Raw genomic sequence first — 24,766 nt, forward strand, 5'->3', positions numbered from 1 at the left:
TTTTTAAAATCACATTTTAATTGTTTAGTAAACAATTAATAGAGTGTACAGAATTTTTCTTTAGTTCAGAAAATAATTTAGAAGAAAAGCAGATCTAAATCAGAAAATGCTGATAAAAATGTGAATATTTTACGTGGACCACATTAGACAGTATTGTCATGAAGGAACGAAAAACAAAAAGGTGTAAATAATTTTGTCCGTTTCTAACTCTCTTTTTTTAAACATAAACATAAACAGTGCGTTGTCCGTACTTTTTACCCAGTTACGAATGAAACAGATGCATTAATTTGATTTATTATAAAGTTCGCACTGTTAAATTGGTTAAAAGTAGCCGTGCGCAGGAAGTTGGTCTTGTTCACCGTTGCGCTGTATTTCTGTTGGCTGAGTGCAGACCCTGCCCTGATTGCCTTGTATTCATCTGTCTATTGACGTGTAGAGAGCAGATGGAGGCAGAGAGACTGATCTGATCTCTAGTCCTCAGAGGTCAATCTCGCTACAGTTACAGCCACTTGTTGCCAAATCGCTCAGAGACCGCGAACGCGCCGCGAAACCGTTTTCACATAGCAACTATTTCATTGCGTCCGCGACACACATCTAGATGTTGAGACGGGAATACAACCACTTCTGACTTTGTTTGGGGGAAAGGTCACTTTTGAGCAAATTCGTCGCAGTTGACGGGAGAAGCATGGTTGACAACGCGAGCATAGCAACTAAATCTGCACTGGTAAGCGCGAGCTTCTGCACTTTCAGTCGAACGGAGATTCTCATGTTTTGCGTGTCATTTTTTAAAGGTTTTTATTTCCAAGTCGCTCTGTTGGGTTCTTGTTATATATTGTGTATCAACTTGTTATATATTTGCTGTACCTGTTTATAGACTAGCTCAAGTTGTGTTATGTTATGTTATACTGGATACGATGCCCTTCGACCTATAGCTACCCATAAACAGCAAATATACATTTGGTCATGTTTGTGCCATTGAATACTTTTACGTGTCTTTATCAGAAGTGTGACGCTGCATTTATTCACGGTCATTTTGTTAACTTTTTTGTTGACCATCAGGCATTTTGCGTAGCGTAACAAAGCTAGCTAGTGGAGTAATTTCCATAGGAAACCACGATTTATACGCATCATGGACTGATCGAATATGTAGGCTAATACAGTCAGAGAGAGTAATTTAGGCTACATTTTTTTTAACAAAACACGCTCATCCGTTTGCAGTACTTTAAACTCGTTTTAAACATGCATTTGACATTTTGTTGCCCACAGCAAGACGCTTTCTCGCCGGCAAATACGCTTCCTCTGCTGGTCAGCTCCTCCGGCGCTCACAGTCAGTCCAGCGGCGGCGGTGGAATGAAGCTTGAAGCGGTCATGGAGAACCTCCAGCGGCAGCAGGCGGCTCGCCTCGCTCTGGAGGAAAAGCTCCGGCAAGCCGAGAAAGAGAAAGACATCAGGGCTATGGTGGAGTCCCAGATCCAACAACAAGCTCTCGCTTTCCGCCACTATCAAGCAGCTGTCAGAGGCGCGTTCGCCGGGGGAGCCCCGAAATCGCCCATGGCGAGCTTAGGGCACCCGGCTGAGCGCATAGCCGACTCCGACATCGATGACGATGATGACCCAGATCTGGACCGCGGTATGGATGATGAGGATCGAGACCTGGAAGAGGAGGACAGTATGAACGAAGGTGGTGGGGATGAAGATTTAGAAGGACCCCTTGCTCATTACCCACCACGTCACGCTCTTTATCCCGGTTTGGGACCATCTCCAAAAAGTACCCCGGTACATCTGTCCAGAGTCCAACCTCCGTATCCAGCTCCGAGACAGACCGAATCGCCTAATGGTTTGGCACCGCAAGCACAATCGCAGCACCACGAATGGACTTATGAGGAGCAGTTCAAACAGGTATGTCCATTAATAATAAGTTCTGTACATTATAGGATTGTACTGTCGTAACCACTGAATGTGCACTCCCGTAAACATGTTGCTTACTAATGTGCAAAGTTTTAAAGCATGGAGTGAGTTTTTTTATTGCTGTAACTATTAGCTAACGTCCCATTTTCTTGCTGAACATTACTTCAAAAAAGGCTTATAAAACTGTACAGAATACAGTCTAATTATATTGTTAGACCTAAGCCACCTATCGTTAATTGCCGTTTAATGGTAATATTAAAGGGGCCTTTATCAATATTATTTGCTGCTTTATGTAATGTGTCATTTCTGTACCATACTTTAATACAAATTGTGCATGTTGTGTCTGTGGCAGGTCTTGTAGATACTTAAAATATTTAACTAATAACTACTTTAGTTGTGTTTGTGCAACACACTGAAAGCGTGATTATGTTTTTATCGGTGTTGTTGTGTTAGTTCACGTTCAAACAAAAAAAGTGTTCTTGTGACTTCAGTTGTTTTTGATCATTCTGAACTGTTTTAGTATGAAAACTGGATGCTCCTGTTATTCAAGGCAGTTTAGTACACCTGCACACTGGAAATTCAGGGTTGTGCACAAGATTGTTTTCAGAGTTATTTTGCAGAAGCATATTCCATGATATTCTCAGGGGATAATTCAGAGTGATAGACTGAAAGTGAGGCTCTTAAGCAAACACAGATCTATAAAGAATGAACCTGGATGGACTCGTCATTCCTTATTTATGATAGATCATTCGGAGGCCCTGCCAAATGAGACATGCACATTAGCAGCTGCATTAGTGTAAGCACTGGATTAACATACAGCCTTACAGGTCAGTTTGAATAAGGACTGCTGCGCTTTGATTGAGAGTCATCAAAAGTACCATAATAATGTGGGATATTGTTGTATTCTTATGACAAGTCAAATTCTTACAGTATTTGGATTCAGTTGTTCAAAAGCAGCTTTAACAGATTCAACAAAAAAGAACGTCCATGAAAAGAACTTTCTAATCTGTTGTGTAGCCAAACATTTAATGCTTTTTGATAATATAATAGTTGGAGATTAAATTAGCTGTAGCTAAATCAGTAATTATGTAGTGAACTTTTTTGATCCGTTTCATAATCCACTTTCATATTGTCTTGATCTGATTTTATGGCGCTCACATTTATTTAACCCAGGTCGCCCCGCATATTCTGAAAAGGCGAGCTTTGCCACTGCTTCACATCAAAACATAATTAACTTTATAAAACGTTTGTTTGTTTGTTTGTTTATTTGTTGTGTGTATTAAGAAATAAAGCTTAATTAAAACTAAGTAATTAAAATATATTTTTAGCTACAATCTTAATAATCTTGTATAACTTCATAAAAAACAAATAAATTGATGTTGTTGTAGAGAAGTCAAGGATGTGAATTTAATCACTCTTGAGCTTTTTGCACAAATCAAGTCAAATGCAGAAACAATGAAAGGATGCCGATGGCATTTGGCAGACTGACTGGAGCCAGTGTACTGCCTGTTTTCAATTCTAAAAAAACATCTAAACGCAATAAATGCCTTCTTGAAATAATAAAAGCTGTTTAGAGGAATGTAAAAATAGACAGAGGCATTAAACAACTCGGTCGTGGCCAAATTCCTGGTGTCTGTATTTACAAAGTAATTACAGCAAAATATAGGCTACTGTTAAACGAGAAGACTCAGATCTTTATTTTGTCTTCAACATGCTTTATCTTCATTTCTGTACAATATCTTTAAGTAGCCAGAAATAAAAATAAAAAAATTATAGGCCTATATGAATTCAAAAATGTATGCGTCACTTCTCAAATGGCTTGCACTTTATTATGAATTTCTTTACATTGTTTAGTTAAGTTTTGAATGATTTGCACATTCGTATTTTTGTGTGTATATTTCTGTGTATTTCTAATGACTTTATCCTTAGTATTTTCAAGAAAAGAACACAGAAGTGATAGGATGGAAAGGATTAACAAGTTAGCATAGGAGGAGACAAAGTTAAACCGCATCCCATATGGCCGTTTATTGTCAAAAAAACAGTGAGGGGAAAATATCACGGAGTTGCGTAGAGTTTTGGCAGGAATGCAGGAAACTCGACCTAGTGGCATTCCAACCTGGCTCCCTCCCAATAATGCTGGGATATCCCTCTCAGGCTGCGTATGGGTCGGCTCGTAGCCAAGCCATTACGAAAGAGGAACAAACTACATACTTCAATACAGTCCAGCCAGACAAACATATTTGTGTGTGCGTCCACAAAGAGAAACACAGTCTGCACCAACATTGTTGTACACCTAAATATTTACTTTTTCATTCACTTTTATTTATTGTCTTTAAAGCAGGATAGGGGTGAACATTTTTTATATATACAGTACACTTGCATAGTTTATTTTTGTATTGGACTATAAATGTTCTGAATTTTAAACTGTTATCATTATGGCATTTGAAATACATTTTTTACATTGTATCAGCATGCGATTATCAAGGGCTAACCAAAGGTTAATAATGTGGTGGGAAAAATAATGCATATGTAGCAGGTTCTAAATCTCACAATAGTAACCTATTTGAAGTGCATATCTAATGCTCACTAAAAAAAACAACAGAATATGTTTTCCTTGAGCAAATATCACTCATCTCTTGATTACTCAGTCTGACCTCCAATTTGGTTTCAGGGCATGTGTTTGATCCCCCTTCTTTTTCTCCCTGTGCCATGTTTTGCAAACACGAAAAACTCACAGAATGGCTTTTTCCCATAACAAGGCTTTTACAGGGCCATAGAGGGGGCTGGGCAGGGCTGAAAGGGGTGGAGGAAACACTGAGACTGCGGTGTTTGATTTCACTACAGAAGCTTGTGGAAAGGAGGTTTGTCTTTCCTGTCCAGTATGGCTTATTCTAATGTATTGTTTTTTGGATCTGGGGCTATTAGCACTCTCTAAACTCCGGGGTGTCTGTTGGGCCCCCTAATCTTCTCAAGGTGACCCCTCAAAACTCAAAATGAACTTTTTTGTTATTTAAAATGCAGGTCAAAAACAGATTACTTGGTATCAGGCAGTCGGCGATGACCTACTTCGAAAGCCTTCACGATGAAGCAAAACATTTCTTGGAGAAAATAGGAAATGAGGCAAATGTGAAATTACTGAAAGGAAGGCAAAGTAGTCTTTGTGCTTAAACAAACGTTGTCATTGGGTAGGGGTTTGTTTTCCTGGACACCTTTGTGAAGGAGAAGAAAACTTTTGTCCTTGTGGAAGTGAGAGACGGACAGATTATATTCGGCCAAGAGTGGTTCTTAACCATGACCCTGTGCAGTTGATATATTTAAAAGTCCTGATGTCTTCTCAAGTGACACACTTCAATTCTAATACCTTCATATAAATGCTTGATGCCCAGACACTTCCACACGGAGTAACTCCAGTGTCAACACCAGAAATTCCTTAACTTTATAGGCCTGCTCCACCTCTACGGTAAATCGCCTTCTGTTTGATTGCACCCCTTTGCTCATATGTTTTGGGGTCTAGAGAGCCATTAAGCAGCCCAGCATGCAGTCTCAAGCTAAAACACATGCATGGAACAAATTGTCCATATGGCGCAGAGGTTGTGATTTTCACCCAGCAGCTCTGTTGTTAGCAGTCTGTTGTATGAGCTATCGCAGGCCTTCCGACTGTACCAGGTTGGTTTTGCATGTGCGTGCTGTCAGTCGAATAATTTAATAGAGTTCCAGCAGTCGCAGTCTCCGTTTTAGATCGCTTGGGTGTCTGCTTCAGCCACGTCCACTACAATATCCGTTTAACATGTCATCAGATGGGAGATTTGATGAGATATTATAATCCCTGTCTTAACATTAACATACTGAACATTCAGAGCTGGTCACAGACCCACGGGTAAAGGTACAGTACATCTAGTTCAATGATCTGCAAAATAAAAACAGGGATGCGTTAACACGTGGTGTCTGCCACGTTTCTCAGAACTTTACTCTGTTTTGCTGGGGAATGTAATGCGTACCCTGTTAATAGTCTCCGTTGCTTTTCAACACTTTGCCCTTAATTGGAAAAATGAGGTGTGGTTTCAAGCAGTTGTTGAGGGCTTGACCACATGGCATCATTTAGACTCACAATTTATAGTGAGGGTGCCCTATACAGTACACGATTTCCTGTATCCTGTCAAGTGGCCATGAGGCAGCTCATTCGGAATTGCGGATTTGAAGTGAATAACAATGTGTTTTAACAGGTTTTGTGCATCTCTTTGTGCTATCTGTTAAATAACACAGAGCAAAAAATAACAGATACACAAACCTAACACTCAGAAAAACACACCCTTATTTATTCAGTCATGTCAGAAAAATGACTTCTTGCTCATGTCTGTGGGAGTATTATTGTGAGTATTAGTAGTGAGTCATTGTAGATTTATTTCATAATTGCTAGTAGTAAACAATGTTCCGTTGACATCTTCTGCGTAGTCTTTATACTTTAGAATTACTTATACTTTAGAAGTACTCAACCTTTGACTATTTGCATTGACTGTAGTGTTTTTCATACTGAGTACAGTTATGTAATATACTGTATGATCATTAGCACCGCTAATATGTGATATACTGTCATCAGCTCTCTTTAACTGCTGTGACAGGTTCATCTTACGGATGTCATACGTTTCTCTTGGTACTTAAAATAAACTAGCTATTTATGGGCTTGTGGAGCCATTTCACCATTAAACCATGAAGAATGGTAATGGAAGAAATTGCTAATCCTTTGCAGTGTGCTTCTGCATATCTCAGCAATAAACCAACATGTATGAGGATAACCAGGCTAAATATGCTAATTTGGTTTTGGGTGCTATTGAAAGTGTTTCAAATTTTTCTAAGGTTGAATAATACACATGCGGACATGGGTGGGTGTAATATGTTGCAGCTGAGGTTTCATGTTATTCGATCATTATGTCTCGGGCCATATTGCTTCACATGTTTTGAGATTTTGAGATTCACTCTATGTTGAATTGCATTGGTAACATAGCGAACTGCTTCTGTGATCTTTGTGTTTGCTGGGTATTGTTTGTTTGTGTTAAAAGTGTAAGGCTATTAGTAACACCCATTTCTCAACTGTTGAATCATTTATACTGTATGTAATCTCAGTCTGACCCATTCTGTCTGATCCAGACACACATTAAAAGTCTAAAGATCAGATGTAACTAAGCTCTTTGCTTAATCCAACAGGTGCAGAAGTTTTAGATAATAGACTAATAAAAGGAGGAGTGGAAAAATGGGTGAAAATGAATATAAACTGAATAGACGTGAAAAAAACTATAGGAGGGCAGAAGTGAAAGTCTTTGTACAGTATGTGAATGCAAATATACAGTTATTATAGATAATACAACGTGCTTGTTGAAACATATTCCACTGACGTAAGCAACTAACAGCACAATGTTGTGCATTGTGAAGTTTTCTTGTTGAACACAAATGGCGTCTGTTTTTGCGGGCTTCATTAGCATGAGTCTAATGTAGTTCTTTGTACGTCACAGCCCATGATTTCAGTTGTACCATTGACATGTGTTCAGTCAGGGCACTGCAGCGGGCAGGAGAGGAAGCTGAAAGATTCAGGCGTTGCGTTCTGTGGTGGTGGCTCTTCGTCTCTCATTCAGGAGGTCAGTAATCACCCCCCACCCCCATTCCTAATTTTTGCTCTCCTTTAGCTTCGTGCACTCACACCCCCTTTCTCTGGCCCCGAGCCCCCTCTATAACAACCCCTCCAACCAAACAGTGACAGTCCAGAGAGTCTGTCTTGACGACAGACAGTGTTAAAAACAAAGCACCTTTCTCAGGAAGATGAAACGATAATGTTATCTTTGTCAGAGATTTACTAAATTATGATGAATGCAAAAAGAAAATAATGTATACAAATTGTTGTAATTTTCAAGACAGCGGCAATGAAATGAGAAGTTCAGCGATTTGATGTTTAGCTACTTGCTATTTTGTAAATAATTAAATAAACTCATTTTCTATTAGTAAATAGCAATGCAATAAACAACATACAAACGCCAAACAGTATTTCAGTGTTTAAGTTGCATAAATGCAAACATTGTTTAAATTACGAAATGTTTTAAATACATAATTCAAAATTAGGAATAGAATTCAGACTCAAATAGGAAAAATGTCTTGTTTATTTCGAAATTCAGGCCTCAACAGAGAAAATGTGCAAAAAACATTTGGAAAGACTTTTTGGGATAACTCATTTGTAAGTGAGTTAGTTGTCAAATAAGACGCACATGTGTCCTATTGTGTGACAGCAAAAATTCGGAAAAAAATAACAGTGAAGATAAATCCTTTGTGTGCTATTTTATATTATAAAGATGAATATTAATAATATAAAATATATATCGAAATTGTCAGAAGCAGCCTTTCAGAGATCAAAAGTAGCTTATAATAATAGCAATATGTTTTTAAAATGTATGACAATATACAGTATTTTATTTGATCTTATTTAGCATTTAATGAGAAACTAAAAACTCATCTGAATTATCTTGAATTTGATACCTGTGCAAATGAGAATTCTACATGAATCCTCATGTAGAATGAACTTTGCAAAATAGAAAATTACATTTTAATTCATTAAAAATGTATTTTCATCCTTCTTGTTCTGTAATTAGAGAAGACAAAAACCACTTATTATAACCTGATTAATGTATCTTATATACCTACTAAGAATTAATTCAACATAAAAAACGTCACAAATTGAAAAGGCACATGTGAGCCATTATTAGACATTGTGATGGTCTGTCCTAACTACAAGGTTTGCTACATCAAGGCCCAGTTTCATTGTAGTGAATTCATGAATAAGTGCTACTCAACTGACCGTACTGTGCCCTACATACTTCACAACCCACATGCAGCAGAGAAGGGCTGCTTTGTTTTTAATGACCAGCAATGAATTCAGGGGTCAATTAGAGCCTAAATTCCACAGGCATGTGATACAACATTCCCCACCTTTATGAAAGACACCTCAATTAAAGCGGACAGTCTCTAGTATAATCCACAGGACAGCTTTGTTTTAAAGCTGTTAATCATTTCACTCATTTAAGAAGAGCAATTTCAGCACTCTTGTCCTGGATGTCATTGACTTCCACTGACTTCCACACCTTTGTGCTAAAAGATTCGAAGGTCAATAAAAAAGATGGTGGAAAAAGTGAGACCTCTGCTTGCCGGTGCCAGGGCGGTGCAGAAGCATGTCACAATTAATAGTTGAAACAGCATCAGAGCCCTCTGGATACCAGGAATTGTTTGTTTTACAGATTTTGCCCTACACCCCAATTCCTTTCCTACTGCTGTTAAGATGATTTATCAGGTCTGAAGGGAATGATTAAATATTTGAAGTCAAAACAAGCTCATGTTGAGTTTTGCTCAGAGGGTTTTTGTTTTTCTCTGTCTGGTTCGGTTGTTAAAGGAGATCGTAACCTGAAATATTTACACTGAAGTAAAAAGGTGAAAACAGTGGACACTGAACATTCAGAATATCATCCAAACTGGTCACTATAGAATAAATATATAAAAAATACATAACCTGCAGTGTGACATACTAACTAAATTAAATAAATAAATAAAACGTAATGACCGTATTAATTGATATACTACATCGATTTTTACTTTAAAACATTCATGTGTCACAAATAAGTCTAGTCTTTAAATAAGTAGCTTTGTATTTAAAACAAGACTGTAAAGGTGATTTTCTTATTAAAGTACTTAAATAAATTGCTTTAAAAGCTGTTTAGATATATTTTCTACTGTACTGCATTAAATACATGGGTTTGCTATGGCAGGAAAGCAACAACGTTCACAATATCGGTTTCTAAGGACATTCTAAGGATTTTGCTGCCTTTTGTGTGAATTATAGCTGTGCTGAACCAATCAAATGCCAAAAGAAAAAAGTGTACTCTGACCTTCAGTTCACAATAAAGTAAATAGCCCAGGCTTCTTTTGTCCACGCCATTTTCAATATTGTGTAAGAGTCTTAAGAAAGAAGTGTGAGTATCGGGATCCACCTATATTGAATGTTTGTATTTCCAATCACACTTCAGTTAATTTTACATCTGTGTTAAATGACAGCTTTTCCAGCTTTGTCCCTCGATATGGGGGTTGCTTAAAGGGACAACTTGATATGGGACCCTTGCTTGGGTAGTTGTATATTAAGCAGAGTCCTGCACGGGTCCTGTTTGATAAACCCGCAGCCGCATTAAAATAAAAAAATTAAGTAATTAAAAGAACACCCGACCCGACAGTAGCAATAATTTAATTCTGTACCCGACCCTACCCTACCCGTTTGACAAAAATGCCGCGACCCGAACCGCACCCGCAATAATCTACATGATGTAGACAAAACCATTTATTTTCTCACGCAACAAAATATTAGGAATTCCTGGTTAATGCATTTTTAAACATGTAGTAACTCAATATGGCAGAGTTTCGGGAGAGACAACCAAGAGTGAATCCACTAAAATATTGTTTGCTAATAGTAGCTGTTGTATATATGATTAGTGATTTATGTCTTTTGATTTATGCAAAATTTGTTAAAAATAGCCTATATTGTTCTTGTGATATTAATTATAGTTAACCTTACCTTTTTTTGTAAAATTATACCAAAGCCGCTAAAGGCTAAGCTGCCATCAAGGCTAAATAAAGCTTAATGCTGAAAAGGGACCAGGAGCATGATGAGCTAAAACGTTTATTTAAATTGTGATAAGAGTATTGAGTCCTCATAGCTGTACATCAGTTGCACGCGGTTGGCTACAATGCTCAACGCTGCAAAGCGCGCTGCAATTAGAAACCAGCTCTTCAGACAGAGCTTGAACACAAATAAGCACAGGACCGTGTAAAAGCAGCTTCGTGTCAGAGTCGAAATAGTCTTGGCTACTGGATCCGCATTCCGCCCACGCGTATTATTTCCCGACCCGCCACGACACGGACCGCAAATGACCAGAGGTGTAAAGAGTATCTGAAAACCATACTTAAGTAAAAGTACAGATACCTTGCAGTGAAAATTACTCCATTACAAGTTACAAGTCACCAATTCCAAAACGACTTGAGTAAAAGTCTTTGAGTATCTGATTTGAACAGTACTTGAGTATTTTACTCATACTGAATGTAGGCTCAAAGCAGCACTAGTCCTCAACACTTAAGAGACATGTCAGTGAAAAACTAGAAACAGTCGATTCGTGAGGAGAGCAATCGCATTTATTTTCTTAAATCATAATAAGACTGAACACCTCAAAATTGCAACAAATCATGGCCGACATCATAACCTACTGTACGTCTATTACAAACACCCAAGTCTCATTTAAGCTCAACTGCTCATAAGTAAACCAAACTCCTTCAAAAAGGTCTCTTCAATATAACGGATAAATAAAGTAATGTTAAGTAAAATCAAAAAGTCAAAGCCTTTTTGCACTGGACATGCTGGTTTGGGCCTCATCGCCAGCTGCAGTCATGTCCTCATTTCACATACACTGTTAGCCCTTACCTGCCATTTCTACAGTAATATACTGTATTGGCAACACTGTTGCCTGCTAGTTACTGTAGGTGTTTTACAGTAAACTACTGCAATGGCTGTTTGAAGATACATTATAAAGAATCTATTAACGCACTTAAGTCACACAGTCTTAGATGAACACGTGTAAATAACAGATGAACACAATAAATCTGTCAAGATTTCACCAGAGGAGAATTAAACACAAACATCAATAACATCTTCACATATTACAGACACCACTTTCACTTTATTTCTGTCATCTGTGTAAGATGGATCTTATTGAGATTGAACTCTAGTTCATAGTGGTTCAATTATGTTTTAAGTCACCATTATGGCGATCAGTGTTTGCTTTGGTTGGACTCTTTGACTTTCTTGTAGCTTTAAAATGTACACTTATACAATAACACTGAAAGGGACTTTACAGGAACCGCAACTTTATGTTTGCTTAGTAACTGAAGATACATCTGAAAGAATTCAATCATTAAATAATAATAATATAGCATTTAAGATTTATTAAGATATGTTTGGTAAAGTGATTACATGTTATAATGGAAAGATCTCTGTCAGAAAATCTTTCTTTGCAATTGAGACACAGTTAGACACTTGACATACAAACCTCATCAATGGTGACAAACAATCATGAATGAGTTTTGTACTATGTACCCAGCATGCATTGCAGCATGAAGCTGTTCAGTTGATTGTCACCATTGTTGAGATTCATATGTGGATTGTTCATTTCTCTGTGTCCGACTCATTCTATAGGTTAATATTTTGTCTATATAGTGTGAGAGCACTTTTGAAAATTGAAATACTATACATTCTTTTTACTGGTTTACATCACTTCATGGCAATAGTCCCACCACATGGTCAAATTTTGAGCAAACATGTTTAGAGCACATTTAGGAAGAGTTAGTTTTAAAAATAAGAGCTTTTGTAGATGTGTGACCTACAGTAACTAGCTGGCAACAGTGTTGCCAATATATTACTGTAGAAATAGCGGGTAAGGGCTAACCGTGTGTAAACCGCCAGCGATTGACATCTACCTGATACTGCACTCATATTCATATAAAGAAGCCATGTTGACAAGTTTTTGTAAGTTAGAGCAAAATCCACAAGATTGTAGTACCTTCATTGCCCTGTAAATGGCAATATTAATTATAAGATAGGTGCCATGCAAAATGTAATGTGTAACTGCATTAGTCATTACAAATGTAGTGGAGTAAAGAGTACATATACTTGTTCAAAAATGTAGTTAAGTAGAGAGTAAAAGTTGCTAATATCTTTAATACTCAGTACAACTACAAAGTAGCCAAAAAGATACTTAAGTAAAGTAACTAAGTACATTTACTCCAATACTTTACACCACTGCAAATGACACATGAATAATTATTCCACCCGTTACATCAAATATTAGCGGTTCACCCGACAGGTACCCGCAGGTGCCCGCCCGTGTGCAGGACTCTGATATTAAGTATTTTGCTTCAGAGATAAATGCCTTTGGTTTCAGCGTACAAAGCTTTTGAATGTGTTAACATGTAGAATACATTTTGGAGAAGTAAAGTATATGGACATAATTTTGTAAAGAAATATTTACCTAAAAGGTTTGTTGAGTGTTTTTTCTTTAAATAGCCATGCACTTTCTACACAGTTTTTGGGTTATATAGGTAGACACAATTGAATTAATAGAAGTATTAGAAGGATATAACTTTATTTTTTACTTGTACATATTTACATACAAACATAGCTTTACACTCTCTATATCTTATCTTATGTTTATTGTATTGTATTTCTTAATTTAAATCATTGTGTACTGTATTCTATAGTGTTATGGTCTCTGTGTACTGTTGTTGCTGTTTCTGTGTTCTGGATGCTCCTGTCACCAAAACAAATTCCTTGTATGTGCAAACATACTTGGCAATAAAGCTCTTTCTGATTCTGATTCTGAATACGCAAGATCATCCTGGTTTCTTCCTTCCTGCAATAGGTAGAGAGAAGCCGTCAGTAAATTCTGATTAAAGTCCTCACTAAATCAATACAAACTAGATCTCAATCTCGTAATGCCATAGATCCACAGCTGACCAGGAGATCTCAACATCTTAACCGTGATCAGTCTATCTTCAGCCAAATAGCACATTGAATTTGGCAAAAGACACAGAATCAAAATCAGCAAAGACTCATCATATAAAATAGTTGATCCCAAATCTTTAGTTTGTTTTTCAATGTTTGTTTTTGCTATTAACAAGAGCAGTAAAATATGACTTGAAGAAATTTGCTGATAATGTAGGATACTTTTTGTATACCAATAAAAGTGCAGCCATGCATAATTTTAGTGTATTGATAAAGATGTCCTGGTCGAACACGTTCAATCATGATTGACCGCACTGTTAAAAAGCAGCCAATGCTATCAACTGAGGACATTATCCACTTCTGCTAGGATGGAACCTAATGAAGTTAAATAGAATTTTGACAAGATAATGGATTTGTTTTCCTTCCTTGATTCCATTCTCTCCCCCTCAGCGCTCATGACAAACTGTGTAGAAAGACGCAAGAAGGAAAAGGATTATTCAAGGCTGCTCACGAGGGGGATGAAGGATCAATAATGACCCTTTTCGTAAAAAAGGAAAAATCCAGCGAAGGCCTCTATAATTCGGGGCCGGGTTAGCACTTAGGTGTGGGAGATGAATTCTTTCTGGTGTCAGAGAAACCGTAAGGCTTGTGCACTGGATCTGGCCCCTCCTTAGGTGATGATCGCTGACACATAAAAGTTTACAGCACATAGCAAAGAGAAAGTAGCTGGTACAATTAAGCAATTAAGCCTGAAATGTATAGTTAAAGTTGTGTGCTGTGGGTGGAGGTCAAATAATGGACTTATAAAGTACTTTCTGAACGATAATCTTATTCATGCCTTGATTATATTTCATTTAAAGCTGCACTCTGCAACTTTTGTTAAAAATAAACAAAAATCAACTATTATGGACATTAAAAGTTTTCTTGCCTTACTTTAAATAATGATTTATAATTTAAGTACATTAAGTACGTAAAGTAACCTCCAGTTTTATGTTTCAAACAGAGATGGCGATATAGACGCAAACGTTACCGAATGCAACTTTTTTATTTATGTTTCATTCACCATGCTTTTTACCAGTTATTACGACATTATTAATGTCTCAAATGTATAGTCAGTACTTCTTTACATAATCGAAGAATAATATGTTACTGTCACTTTAAGACTCCCTGAGAAACTGAGAAATATTGACAATAGATATAGCCCCAAAAATGACAGATTGCAGCTTTTTTTAATTAGCCATTTATATTTTATAAATGGTTTTTTATTACTTGTAATGTCGTTATTAATGTGTCGAAAGAAACTGAGACTAATAGTCAGTCAGTACACTTTTATAATCGAGAAATAATTTGTCGCTGTCACTTTAAGATGACTCCCCGAGAAGCACAATATAGACTCAATATTGATATAGACACAAAAAGTTAGTTATTGCAGCTTTAACTTTATTATTTCGTTTACCATGCGTTTTACCAAGTGTAATGTCATTAGCAATGTGTCAAAATAAACCCTCAAACTTACAGTCAGCCCTCTTTTACATGATTGAGAAATATGTCGCTGTCACTTTAAGATGACTCCCTGAGAAACGTGATCTTCTCTAATCAGCATTTGCCTCTGAAATCTAACATGGGCTTGCTGACTCCTCGTTTCTGTTTAGCATAAGCAGAATCTGATGACCTTTGACCTATTTGTAGACCTCACCCCCTCACATCGCCATAAAACCAGGCTTGCTGCGCATAGATTCCTCTCTTGGTCATTGATCATTAAGCAGATCAAAGAGTTTGGAAAAAAGATCTACCGTGGCACACACCGGTCCGTAAGCTGATCGGTATAACAACCCTATTGTTTTGAAAGCCTTAACGCAGTAGTTTTGTGTAGTGCCAATAAAAACATAAAAACATTAGTATTTAGAAAGGATAGTAATAAAACAACATACTTTTCCAGAGAAGGTGTGATGTCTGTCGTTGGTGTGTTGTGTGTGCATGGATGTGTATATATAGTGCTCACCTTTCACCTCTCATCACTCACCACTCACCGTGTCTCCTCGTAGCTTCAGTATGGGTTTTTGACCAGCTCGCGCATGCTCCACGCCTTAGCGGACTGCAGCAGAAACCTGCCGCATTCAGAGCTGACCACGACTCATGTTCGTTCTCTTCAATAATTCAGAGCCAGCATCGTAAAGCTCTTACTTAAAGGCCTCTTCCGTCAGTGTCATTTCGATGGCTTATATGTTGTGCTCCTGGTGTGTATCATCTGCTTAGACAAATGTTTTATGATCAACAGTAAATTTGACAGGCCAGCACAGGTCACCGGATCAGATCCAGATGCTGTTTACAAGAAAGCTTCTCGAGTGCTAGAGATTTTATAAAAGATACGGATAAATTAAATGTATTGTATTTACGAATCAGCTATTGTAAGAATAAACTCCATTACAGACCAGCAATAAATGGTGTTATCAGTATCTGGGACTATGGTTAAGTACACATCTTCTTTTTGCCTGAATAAGACATGTTAAAACAGTTGTTATAATATTGGTTTTAACACAAATATTTTGGTTTCAGAGTGTGATATGATTCCACTGAAATCATCACATTTACAATCAGAGAAGTGGGTTTGGTTAGCGTTCGCTTTTGAACATTCAAACCAAGGATGCACAAATATATCAAGTTACATTGGGGAGAGATTTTACCAACAGTTTTATTACCGGACAGACATGTTGCACAACAATCCTGTTACATTTTTCTTCAACGCATTTTAACTAATGTTCTTGTTTGTGTGTTTACCTTTTATTTTGTCGTTTTGTTTTATAGTGCTGGATTTGCTATGTAAATAATGACTATAAAATAATGACCTGGTCTGATTTTCCTATGTTTATACAGCTACGAGCTAATGGAAAACTTCAGGTGGGTGTGGACCTTCTTAGGTGAATTATAGTATATAAATTACAGTCTGCAGTGTTTCACTCTGTATTTGCATAAATAGGAGTTTCTTATTTGTTTAATAACCAGACTTGATTTTGATGAGTTGCAATGAGAAACATACAGAAACGTTCAGATGTGCGTGTTAGAACCTCTTTAAATGAATTGTAACGATGAGAATAGTTCTTTTGCGTAAATAAAAGTTTAGTTGTTTTGTTTTTGTAAATTTGTGTTTGAGGGTATAATTTGTGGTGATATCTTCACCATCTGCTTTCGCAATGCAAGTTTGACCCCCTCCTCTGGCAGGAAATGGCATCCCCCACTGATGATGTGGCACTTCGAGTCATAAATTTAATAGCCTGACCCCCCTTGTTTTTTTCTCCTCTTTTTCCATCCCTTTATAACCCCCTTCCTTTCTCTCTCGATTACCGAGCTCATTCCTTCAATTATTTATCCTTCCGACTCTCGGTTTATAGCTGAAACGTGTTACGATGAGCCCACAATGGATGGGCTCATTTAAGCCCCGCCCCCTCATCAGCATGCTGTGATGTGACAGTGCAATAGTTTCTTTGTGATGGTGACAGGTGAGGAGAATTGATGAGATGAAGCCAGCGATTTCCTGCCATTTAAAGACTTGCTCCATATGTCTGTTGATTTATGGCCCGTTTCGTGATCATCTGTTTTATAAATTAGGTTAATATAATGAAGTTAAACTATCGCAGAAGCAGGTTGGGTACAGATTTGGAAACTAGATAGTAATTAGATGAGTAGCGTGCCTTTCTGAAGGAGCTTGCGGAATTATGCAATGTGCAGACAGTATGGCGAAAAAATCTGAATTTAATACGCCTGTTTGCTTATTTCAATTTTTATTGAAAAAATTTGCATTTATTAAGTTACTTAAGAACACATTTTAGGATTTTGTTGGACATTTTTGATTGGCTGTGATCTCTGTCGAAGCAATAGTCATTTTTAGTCTGGGTGTGTAGACAATCACATGCCATGGTCATATTTTACTCTACCAGACTAAAGTTAACGTCAGCGTTATTGTATGCAAGCATGCATTACCACCAGCCACACGCACACATTTCACTAAAACAAGACGTGACTTAAGGTTATACGCTATAGCCTACATGAAAAATGTGTCTGTTAGAGCTGACAATGCAAACAATATGCTTTGCGTAAACCGAAATGAAACTCCAAATCCTTTAAACCAAACAAACAGGTTATTAAAAGGTTAGACATTTCATAGTGTGGGATAGGCTCCGATTGGTTCGTTACCTTGGTGTATAGTATCTACATGTAAAACTAAGACCCTTAGTGTGAATTTCTAGACGATGGCAAAGTTCAGCGACAGCTTTTGAGCTATAACGCATATTTGTTATAATGTTTTTGGGTAATGTAATGCCGTCTGCTTAAGACGTGGGTTAATAAAGATGGCTCTGTGCGGTATGGTGGCCATCTTGAGCTGTCAAAGACCATAAAAGGTTAAAAAAGCACACACAGGAGCCGGACTGTTGATATGATAGAGTCCATTGCCTCCAGTGCACACGGGAACACATACACACAGCTGTGGGAAACCCCAGCCCCTCCTAAAACATTCACACACACAAAGCACACACACACTTTCATTCTCTCCCTGTATTACACACACATACACAGCTATTCTTATAGCACAGAGATGTCAACGTGAACTCATCTATCACTGATCTATTCAGGGCTCTTGCTCCCTCTTTGTGCGCTAGCATTGCCGTTAATCCAACTTTAAACTGAGTAAAAGTGATTTGAACGCACTGCTGGTGGTGATAGAGATGTGGTGTCTAAAGCCAGTATCACCATCCTAATAGCCTACTTGGTATTGGCATCGTGTAATTTCCTCGAATTTGTGGGTGAATAAAGATGATGTTTCAACGGAAATCAAAGATTTACATGTTTAGCCCCGCCCCTCCATTGACTAGGTAAATCAGAACATGTGTCACAGAGGTTAAAACGGCCTCCCCTGATAGCCTCGGTGTGGCTCAACCAGACATTTCGGTGTGCACTACAGTTCTGGGGAAGCTTATTCATTTGTGGCATTGTGGCTTGAATAAAATGTGTATATCCTTTGTTGATTTTTACTATAGACCATTTTGCAAGATGTAAAAGACAAGCACTTCTTGTTTCCGTTTTCTAACACTACACGAATGTTAAAACACTATACAACCAACAGAACATTTAAAACCCAATTAAAACGGACCATTTTTGTTTACATCTTGCACAATGATCTATAGAACAACAGCATTTTTCTCAAAATTACTAGCAAATCATGAATATTCCTTGTAGTACTTTAGTATTGATGGTTCGTGTTAGCACCTGTCGGAGATCTAATCTACTCGGCATCATCCATCATCTGCTTTTTGAGAAGGAGTCACTATGCAGAGCCGACTTGATCTTCTGAACAGGCTTCTCGGAGTCTGGATTTAAGTTAAAGTCCTTTGGTTTTACCGCCTGGTCATGTTCCTTTGCATTATTTATTTGTACAGAGAGAACAGTTTCCAACTGCCTCACGTTTGGTCACCTTTGATTTATTCACGCAGCTTTATATTGGTTTAGAGGCGGATATGTGCATTTCCATCTGCGGGCTTTGAGTTATACTACCATGTTGATTAACTGTTCATGGACCCAAGAGTATTAGTGCCATATGCTGTTCAGGAAGTGAAAACCTAATGGCTAATCCAGTCTACTGCCGATCACTAAATTATGAAATCAGTTTCTGTTAATAACTGAAATAGATATTGTATCAATAATAGAATGTCAGGAGTGCGTATTTTACAGTATTAAAACACCACACATCCCAGAGTGCTGATGGTTCAACATATTTCTTTAGCACTTCCTAAGAAATTGACTGACAGACTTCAATATTTTCACTGTTCCTGCAAGTCCACCATCAAGCTGTATGTTCTGTAGAAAGTCGATAAACTATCTACGGTATATAGTTTCTTCATAGCATAAATTCATGAGCACACTTTTACTGAAAATCAATAGCATAAGGTGATTTGCTTATGATTTTATGTTCAATCTCATGCTTTCAACTTGAAATTGATCAAGTTTTCAAGGAAAAAGAGAAGCTTATTCATGTTCAACAAAACAAATTGTGCTGTAACATCACAGGACTGATGCAGGAAGTGTCATCATATCTGAGCCCAAACTCTGTCACATTGGCCCCGGGCCATCGGACCGTACTTAATGTTGAGCCCTGACTCTTGTAGTACATCTCCTTATCGATTTGTCCATAAGTAGCGTCCACCAGACTAGCGAGATAACCGTAATTCTGAGCTCCTTGTTATTTCAGGCTGTTATCTCAGTCAGTCCTCTTCAATTGTGTTATGTTTGCTCAGCTTCTCCAAAAGCCACTGCAGCTGCCGGCATATGAAGGAGCCATTCGTCATAATGGGGGAAATAAAGCAGGCTCATGTGCCGAGAGTCTCTGTCATCCCCCCTCCCACCTCTGAATCCCACTCTTTTTCCAAGGTCTGCGTCACACAACACTTTCTCTGACCTCTTACCGTACTGTTTGTTCACACGCGTGGCCTGCTGACTTTTCTGGCAGCGTTTAGTTGGCCTGGCTCCAGCTGGCTGACGGTGCTGTTGTAACACGCAGACAATCCCTTACAGATGTCTAGAGAAGTGGTGTAAGATGCACGCTGTAGAAACGAGAAGTGTAAGGAAGGAGAGAAAAAACGGAGCGCCGTGAACCAGATGAACAAATGATATTTCATCCAAGTAGCCAGAGAGCACATTCATATATTGATTGAATGGTAATTTCCTCTCTATTCTGTTTCTCCAAATCCTATTGTGTTTACAGCAAACACCGCTGTAAAAGTCTTTTTAGGGTACAACTTTGCAAATATGTTTGCCTTGTTTATTACAATACTTTGTTAAGGTAATGATAATGCAGAATTGCAAAACTCATTTTAATTGTCACGTATGATATCGTATGATATGGCGCAAACTATTGGATAAAGGAATAGTTCACCTTCAAAATGAACATTCTGTCATAGTTATACTCACCCTGTTGTCATTTTAAACCTGTGTGATTTTATTTCCTCTGCAAAACACAAGATATTTTGAAAAATGTTGGTAACCAAAAAGCGCTGGTCACCATTGACTTCTATTGTATGAACACAAAACCAATGCAAGTCAATGGGGACCAACTGTTTTTGGTTACCAACATTTTTCAAAATATCTTTTTTGTGTTCGGCAGAAAAAAGTCATACAGGTTTGAAATGACAAGTGGGTGTCTAAATAATGACAGAATTTTCATTATGAAGATGAACTACTCCTTTAAAGAGTAATACAGGGCCAATTTCATGGTGAGTTTAACGTTGTTTTTTGCATCATGCGTCATTTTATTCAGTATCTTATTTTTCCCTTTTTTGGCTGTTTTTGCCATTTTTTTTTACTGTAATTGTTCCTTCTTCTTCTTCACTATCCCTGTGTTCCTGTCCCTGTAGCTGCTTAGCGCTGAGTAAAGGGTGCAGCTGACAGATTGAAGGGCCGGACGGAGGTCAGAGGGGTTAAATTGAACAAATCTGCCCATTGACGTCCTGTCTCCTCCACCCTCCACTAATATCATTATTCCCGGGTGTCAGGGGGCGAGCGGCCATGTCGCTAAGGCTGACAGCACAGAGGCGAGGGCAGCCACTTACCACAGTAGACCTCCCACCATGGCAGGCTCCTTTTGTCGAAGGACCTGTCAGCGGAGACAGAAAAAAGGAAAACATTGAGTCGGTGGTGTTCATCTGAGTAAATACATGCAGAGACACACAGGGACTGGAGGGTTATGGATTGCAAGGTCTTTGTCTTGATGCGAGTGGAGTGAAGTGAAGCGCTATAAAGGCGTGGCTAAGAATTTTTCTTTCATTGTTTCAAAGTTCAAACTTTAGTTTTTTGGTAATACGCCTGTACTTTCCTTTTGCCTTTTTGGTTCCAGTGTAGTATTTTCAGTTTATAGTCAAAGTGTGCAAACAAATGAAAGATCACATGCTAATCTGGTTGTCAGTCAACAAAGCTTCTGAAATGCAGTTGTGAAAAGCATGTAGCAAAGCATAAAACACATTTAAACAGTTGATCACAAATACAATGAGTGTTTTAGAGAAATGTACTTTTTTATACAAAAATATCAAATTAAATTACCTGGAGATTCTGAAAAAAAACATGAACAACCAACATACTGACATTTCTTTAAATGTTAGTAAATGTGGTTAATTATATCTTAGCTTGTTGGAATCTGACGAGTCACGTCAGCTTTTTTTCCAGATTTGCTTTGGGTGTTTTGTGATTTGTTTGCATGCCTGTCAGTTTGCATTCCTTCTTCACAGATTTGCTTGTCTGCTTTTGGATTTGGGTGAGTTTTCTGATACGTTTGCATACTTTGAGCAAGTCAGGCACTATACTACTAAGAACTGCATGGCCAGTACAGGATTGCGATGTGGTGAAGCAATGCACATTTTCTTAATTATACCTTTGACATTTATTGGATTTACACACAAATTTTAAATCCCCAACTGCACAGGTCTTAAAGCCACTCTGGAGGCCTTTAAATCCTGCTACACAAGACTAGCAGGATTTATTTTTATGTGTTGTTCCATGCTCAGCTTTTTGCAACCTTTCTAATCAATATTAAAATCCAGGCATTATTACTTAAATTTTCACTTCAATATATACAGCGAATCAACTGATTTCCCTCCTTAAAGGGATAGTTCACCCAAAAATGAACATTCTGCCATTATTTACTCACCGTCTTTTAATTTCAAACCTGCATGACTTTCTTTTGCAGAACACGAAGGAAGACATTTTAAACTTTATAAGATACAGTATTTAAGATTATTTTGTTGGTAACTGAAAAGCGGTGGTACCCATTGATTTGCATTGGTTTTGTGAATGGGTACCGCCGTTGTTCGGTTACCAACATTCTTCAAAATATCTTCCGTTGCGTTCTACAGAAGTAAGAAATGTATACAGGTTTGAAATGACAAGAGGGTGAGAAATTGATGACAGAATTTTCATTTTTGGGTGAACTATCCCTTTCGTCATGTTTTCCCAGCAAACATCGCTTGGGTGTAAATTGTGTGTTCTACTTTTGTACTTCTGAAGAAGTGTTTAGGCAATTGGAGAGAAGGTTTGGTTGAGTTACACCACCGGTTAATATAGAAGAAAAGTGGACATCTTTAACCTTTACATGCCAAAAGTTTCCGTGTCAGGCCCTCAATGGGATGCAGTTAAATGACCGTTCAATTTGTTGTTCTACCCTTGCTGTACTCTAACCTGCATTGCCCTGCCAACTTTTGTGTTACAAATGAGCCGGTAACTCACCTTTTGCGATGGTGGGGCATCAAAGACCAAGACCTAATTATCTGGTCTCCATCTCCAGGCTTTTTGAGTGTTCTTTGGGGTGAGGGGAGGCCTCCCATTCCATTCCTGTCTTTTATTGTGTTCTAATAAGGAGCTGTGAGAGCGTGTTCAAACAAGCCGTCTCTGAGCCAGACAGGGAAGAAGACCTGAGTGCTTCTGGATTTTGAGTGGAGCCTTCAAAGCATTCAGATGGTGTTCAGGTATCTTTGAAAACTTCAGAATGCGCCTTTTAACATTTGAATCGATCGCTTTTCTTTCTTTAAGTTTAAAACTATCAACCGCAATGTCCCGTCATCGTTCATATTTACGCAGGGGCACTTTTACAAGATCCAGATGTAGTTTTTTTAATCTAAGGTCTGCCGTAGGTCAGAGTGCGTGCCATTTTTGCGGCCGACATCATAAGTCTTCATTAAACAAGGGAGACGCTCAAATGAAGGGAATTACGTTTAGGTTTACCCGAAAAACTGGCTGTAAACATCAAAGCCGTGAAATAAAAACCAATGGTAGCCTACGGTTTCATCTGATTCCTTCTCCCTTTCAGAAAACCCCCACCAACACACACAAACGCAACCCCCCGCTCAACACATCCAGACTAGACACCTCCATTATCACTGCTAAGTTAAGAATTCACTGAGAAGCAATCAAGCATGTGAGGCAATGTTTATGGTTCTAGCAGGCAGCATTTGACTTGTCTGTGTGTGGGCGTGGCTTTTGGAGGAACGGGAAATCTGACCAAATCTTGGGGCTGGATAATGTTGCTTTGGCTTTTTACAGCCGTTCAATTAGCCATGGTGCCATCCTGTAGTCTCAGTTTACATCCTCTGTTTGCAGTAGCCTCCATTCATGTGCATGAGGCCATTGCGCTTCATTTGAGAAAGTAGAATCTTTTAAAATCTGCTAACAGATGAACAAAGGTGAGAAAATTGTGAAAAAGCCTGTTGTCTTTAATAACTGATATAAAAGCTGTTTTGTCTTTAAACTGCCTCCCTTAACTTTTGTATTTTGTACACACAGAGCTCAGTCTCCATCGAGAAGCTTGTGAAAGATGTGTATTGTGATAACACTTTTATTATTTATAGAGGCAGGATGCTTTGGTAAACGTCTCTGAGGAACTTTGCACTTGTGGCGCGCTGTAGCGCAAGCTAACATGGCTAACGTATAGTCTTATAGACTGAAGTAAATTACTGTTGCTTGCATTCCAGCGCTGACAGAAGGATATTGACTGCACAGACATAGAACACATTATCTGCGCTGCTGATAAGGATTTCGTATGTCCAGCGTTTTTTCCTGTGTAGACACGAATGGTAAATAGTTTAGAAGCACAGAGCCGTGATCATAAACCACAATGTCAAAACATTCCTGGTCAATCGTAATGAATACGATTTGAGTTCCTTCACCAAAGAAATGATGTTGGAGTTGAACCCATTCACACCAAGAATAACCACGGTATAAGGATAACTAATACCTTTAAGAGAATAGGTTAGGCCACATCAGATCTATTGTAACAATCAAATTTGGATCACTTTCATAGATCCAGATTTCATTTTCCAAATGATGATTATGGTTACACTTTATTTCAAGTGTCTGTTTGTTATAATGTAATTATACATTTAAGTACTGAGTAATAATAATTACAAAATGTACTTATTACAGGGTTAGGGCGTGGTTTAGGATTAGTTACATGTAATTATGCATCATTTATGGTAAATACTATTGTAAATACATGTAACATGTGTAACGGGCACCTTAAAATAAAGTGTTAACGATAAAACATTGACAGCCAATGAAAGATTTGAAGGGCTGTCACATTTACACTGAAAAATCTGCATTAGCTTAAAACTAACATGTTATCTTCTGTTGGTGTGGACATTATAGTTATCTTTATAGTTCTTGGTGTGAACAGGCCTTTATATGGAAATTTGTGGAAATTATAATTCTCACTTGATTAATGGTATTTTTTTTTTTTAGATTTTTTTTTAGATT

At 37.9% G+C, this 24,766-nt stretch overlaps 1 protein-coding gene across 3 annotated transcripts in view; it reads left to right on the plus strand.

Annotated features, from left to right (window-relative positions):
* Window positions 1–393: 393 nt before the first annotated feature.
* arid3c (AT rich interactive domain 3C (BRIGHT-like)) overlaps window positions 394–24,766 on the plus strand; it is a 68,050-nt gene continuing 43,677 nt past the window's right edge. For 2 of the 3 annotated variants that reach the window (XM_057320907.1, XM_057320918.1), the window contains exons 1-3: window positions 394–724; window positions 1,267–1,899; window positions 7,452–7,538. In XM_057320907.1, coding sequence (XP_057176890.1) covers window positions 686–724; window positions 1,267–1,899; window positions 7,452–7,538 — 759 coding nt within the window. In that variant the 5' untranslated portion in view covers window positions 394–685. The remainder of the gene's footprint in view (window positions 725–1,266; window positions 1,900–7,451; window positions 7,539–24,766) is intronic. The other variant, XM_057320929.1, reaches the window with a different exon arrangement.

Source organism: Triplophysa rosa, linkage group LG2, assembly GCF_024868665.1.
Source record: "Triplophysa rosa linkage group LG2, Trosa_1v2, whole genome shotgun sequence".
Classification (NCBI taxonomy): Eukaryota; Metazoa; Chordata; class Actinopteri; order Cypriniformes; family Nemacheilidae; genus Triplophysa; species Triplophysa rosa.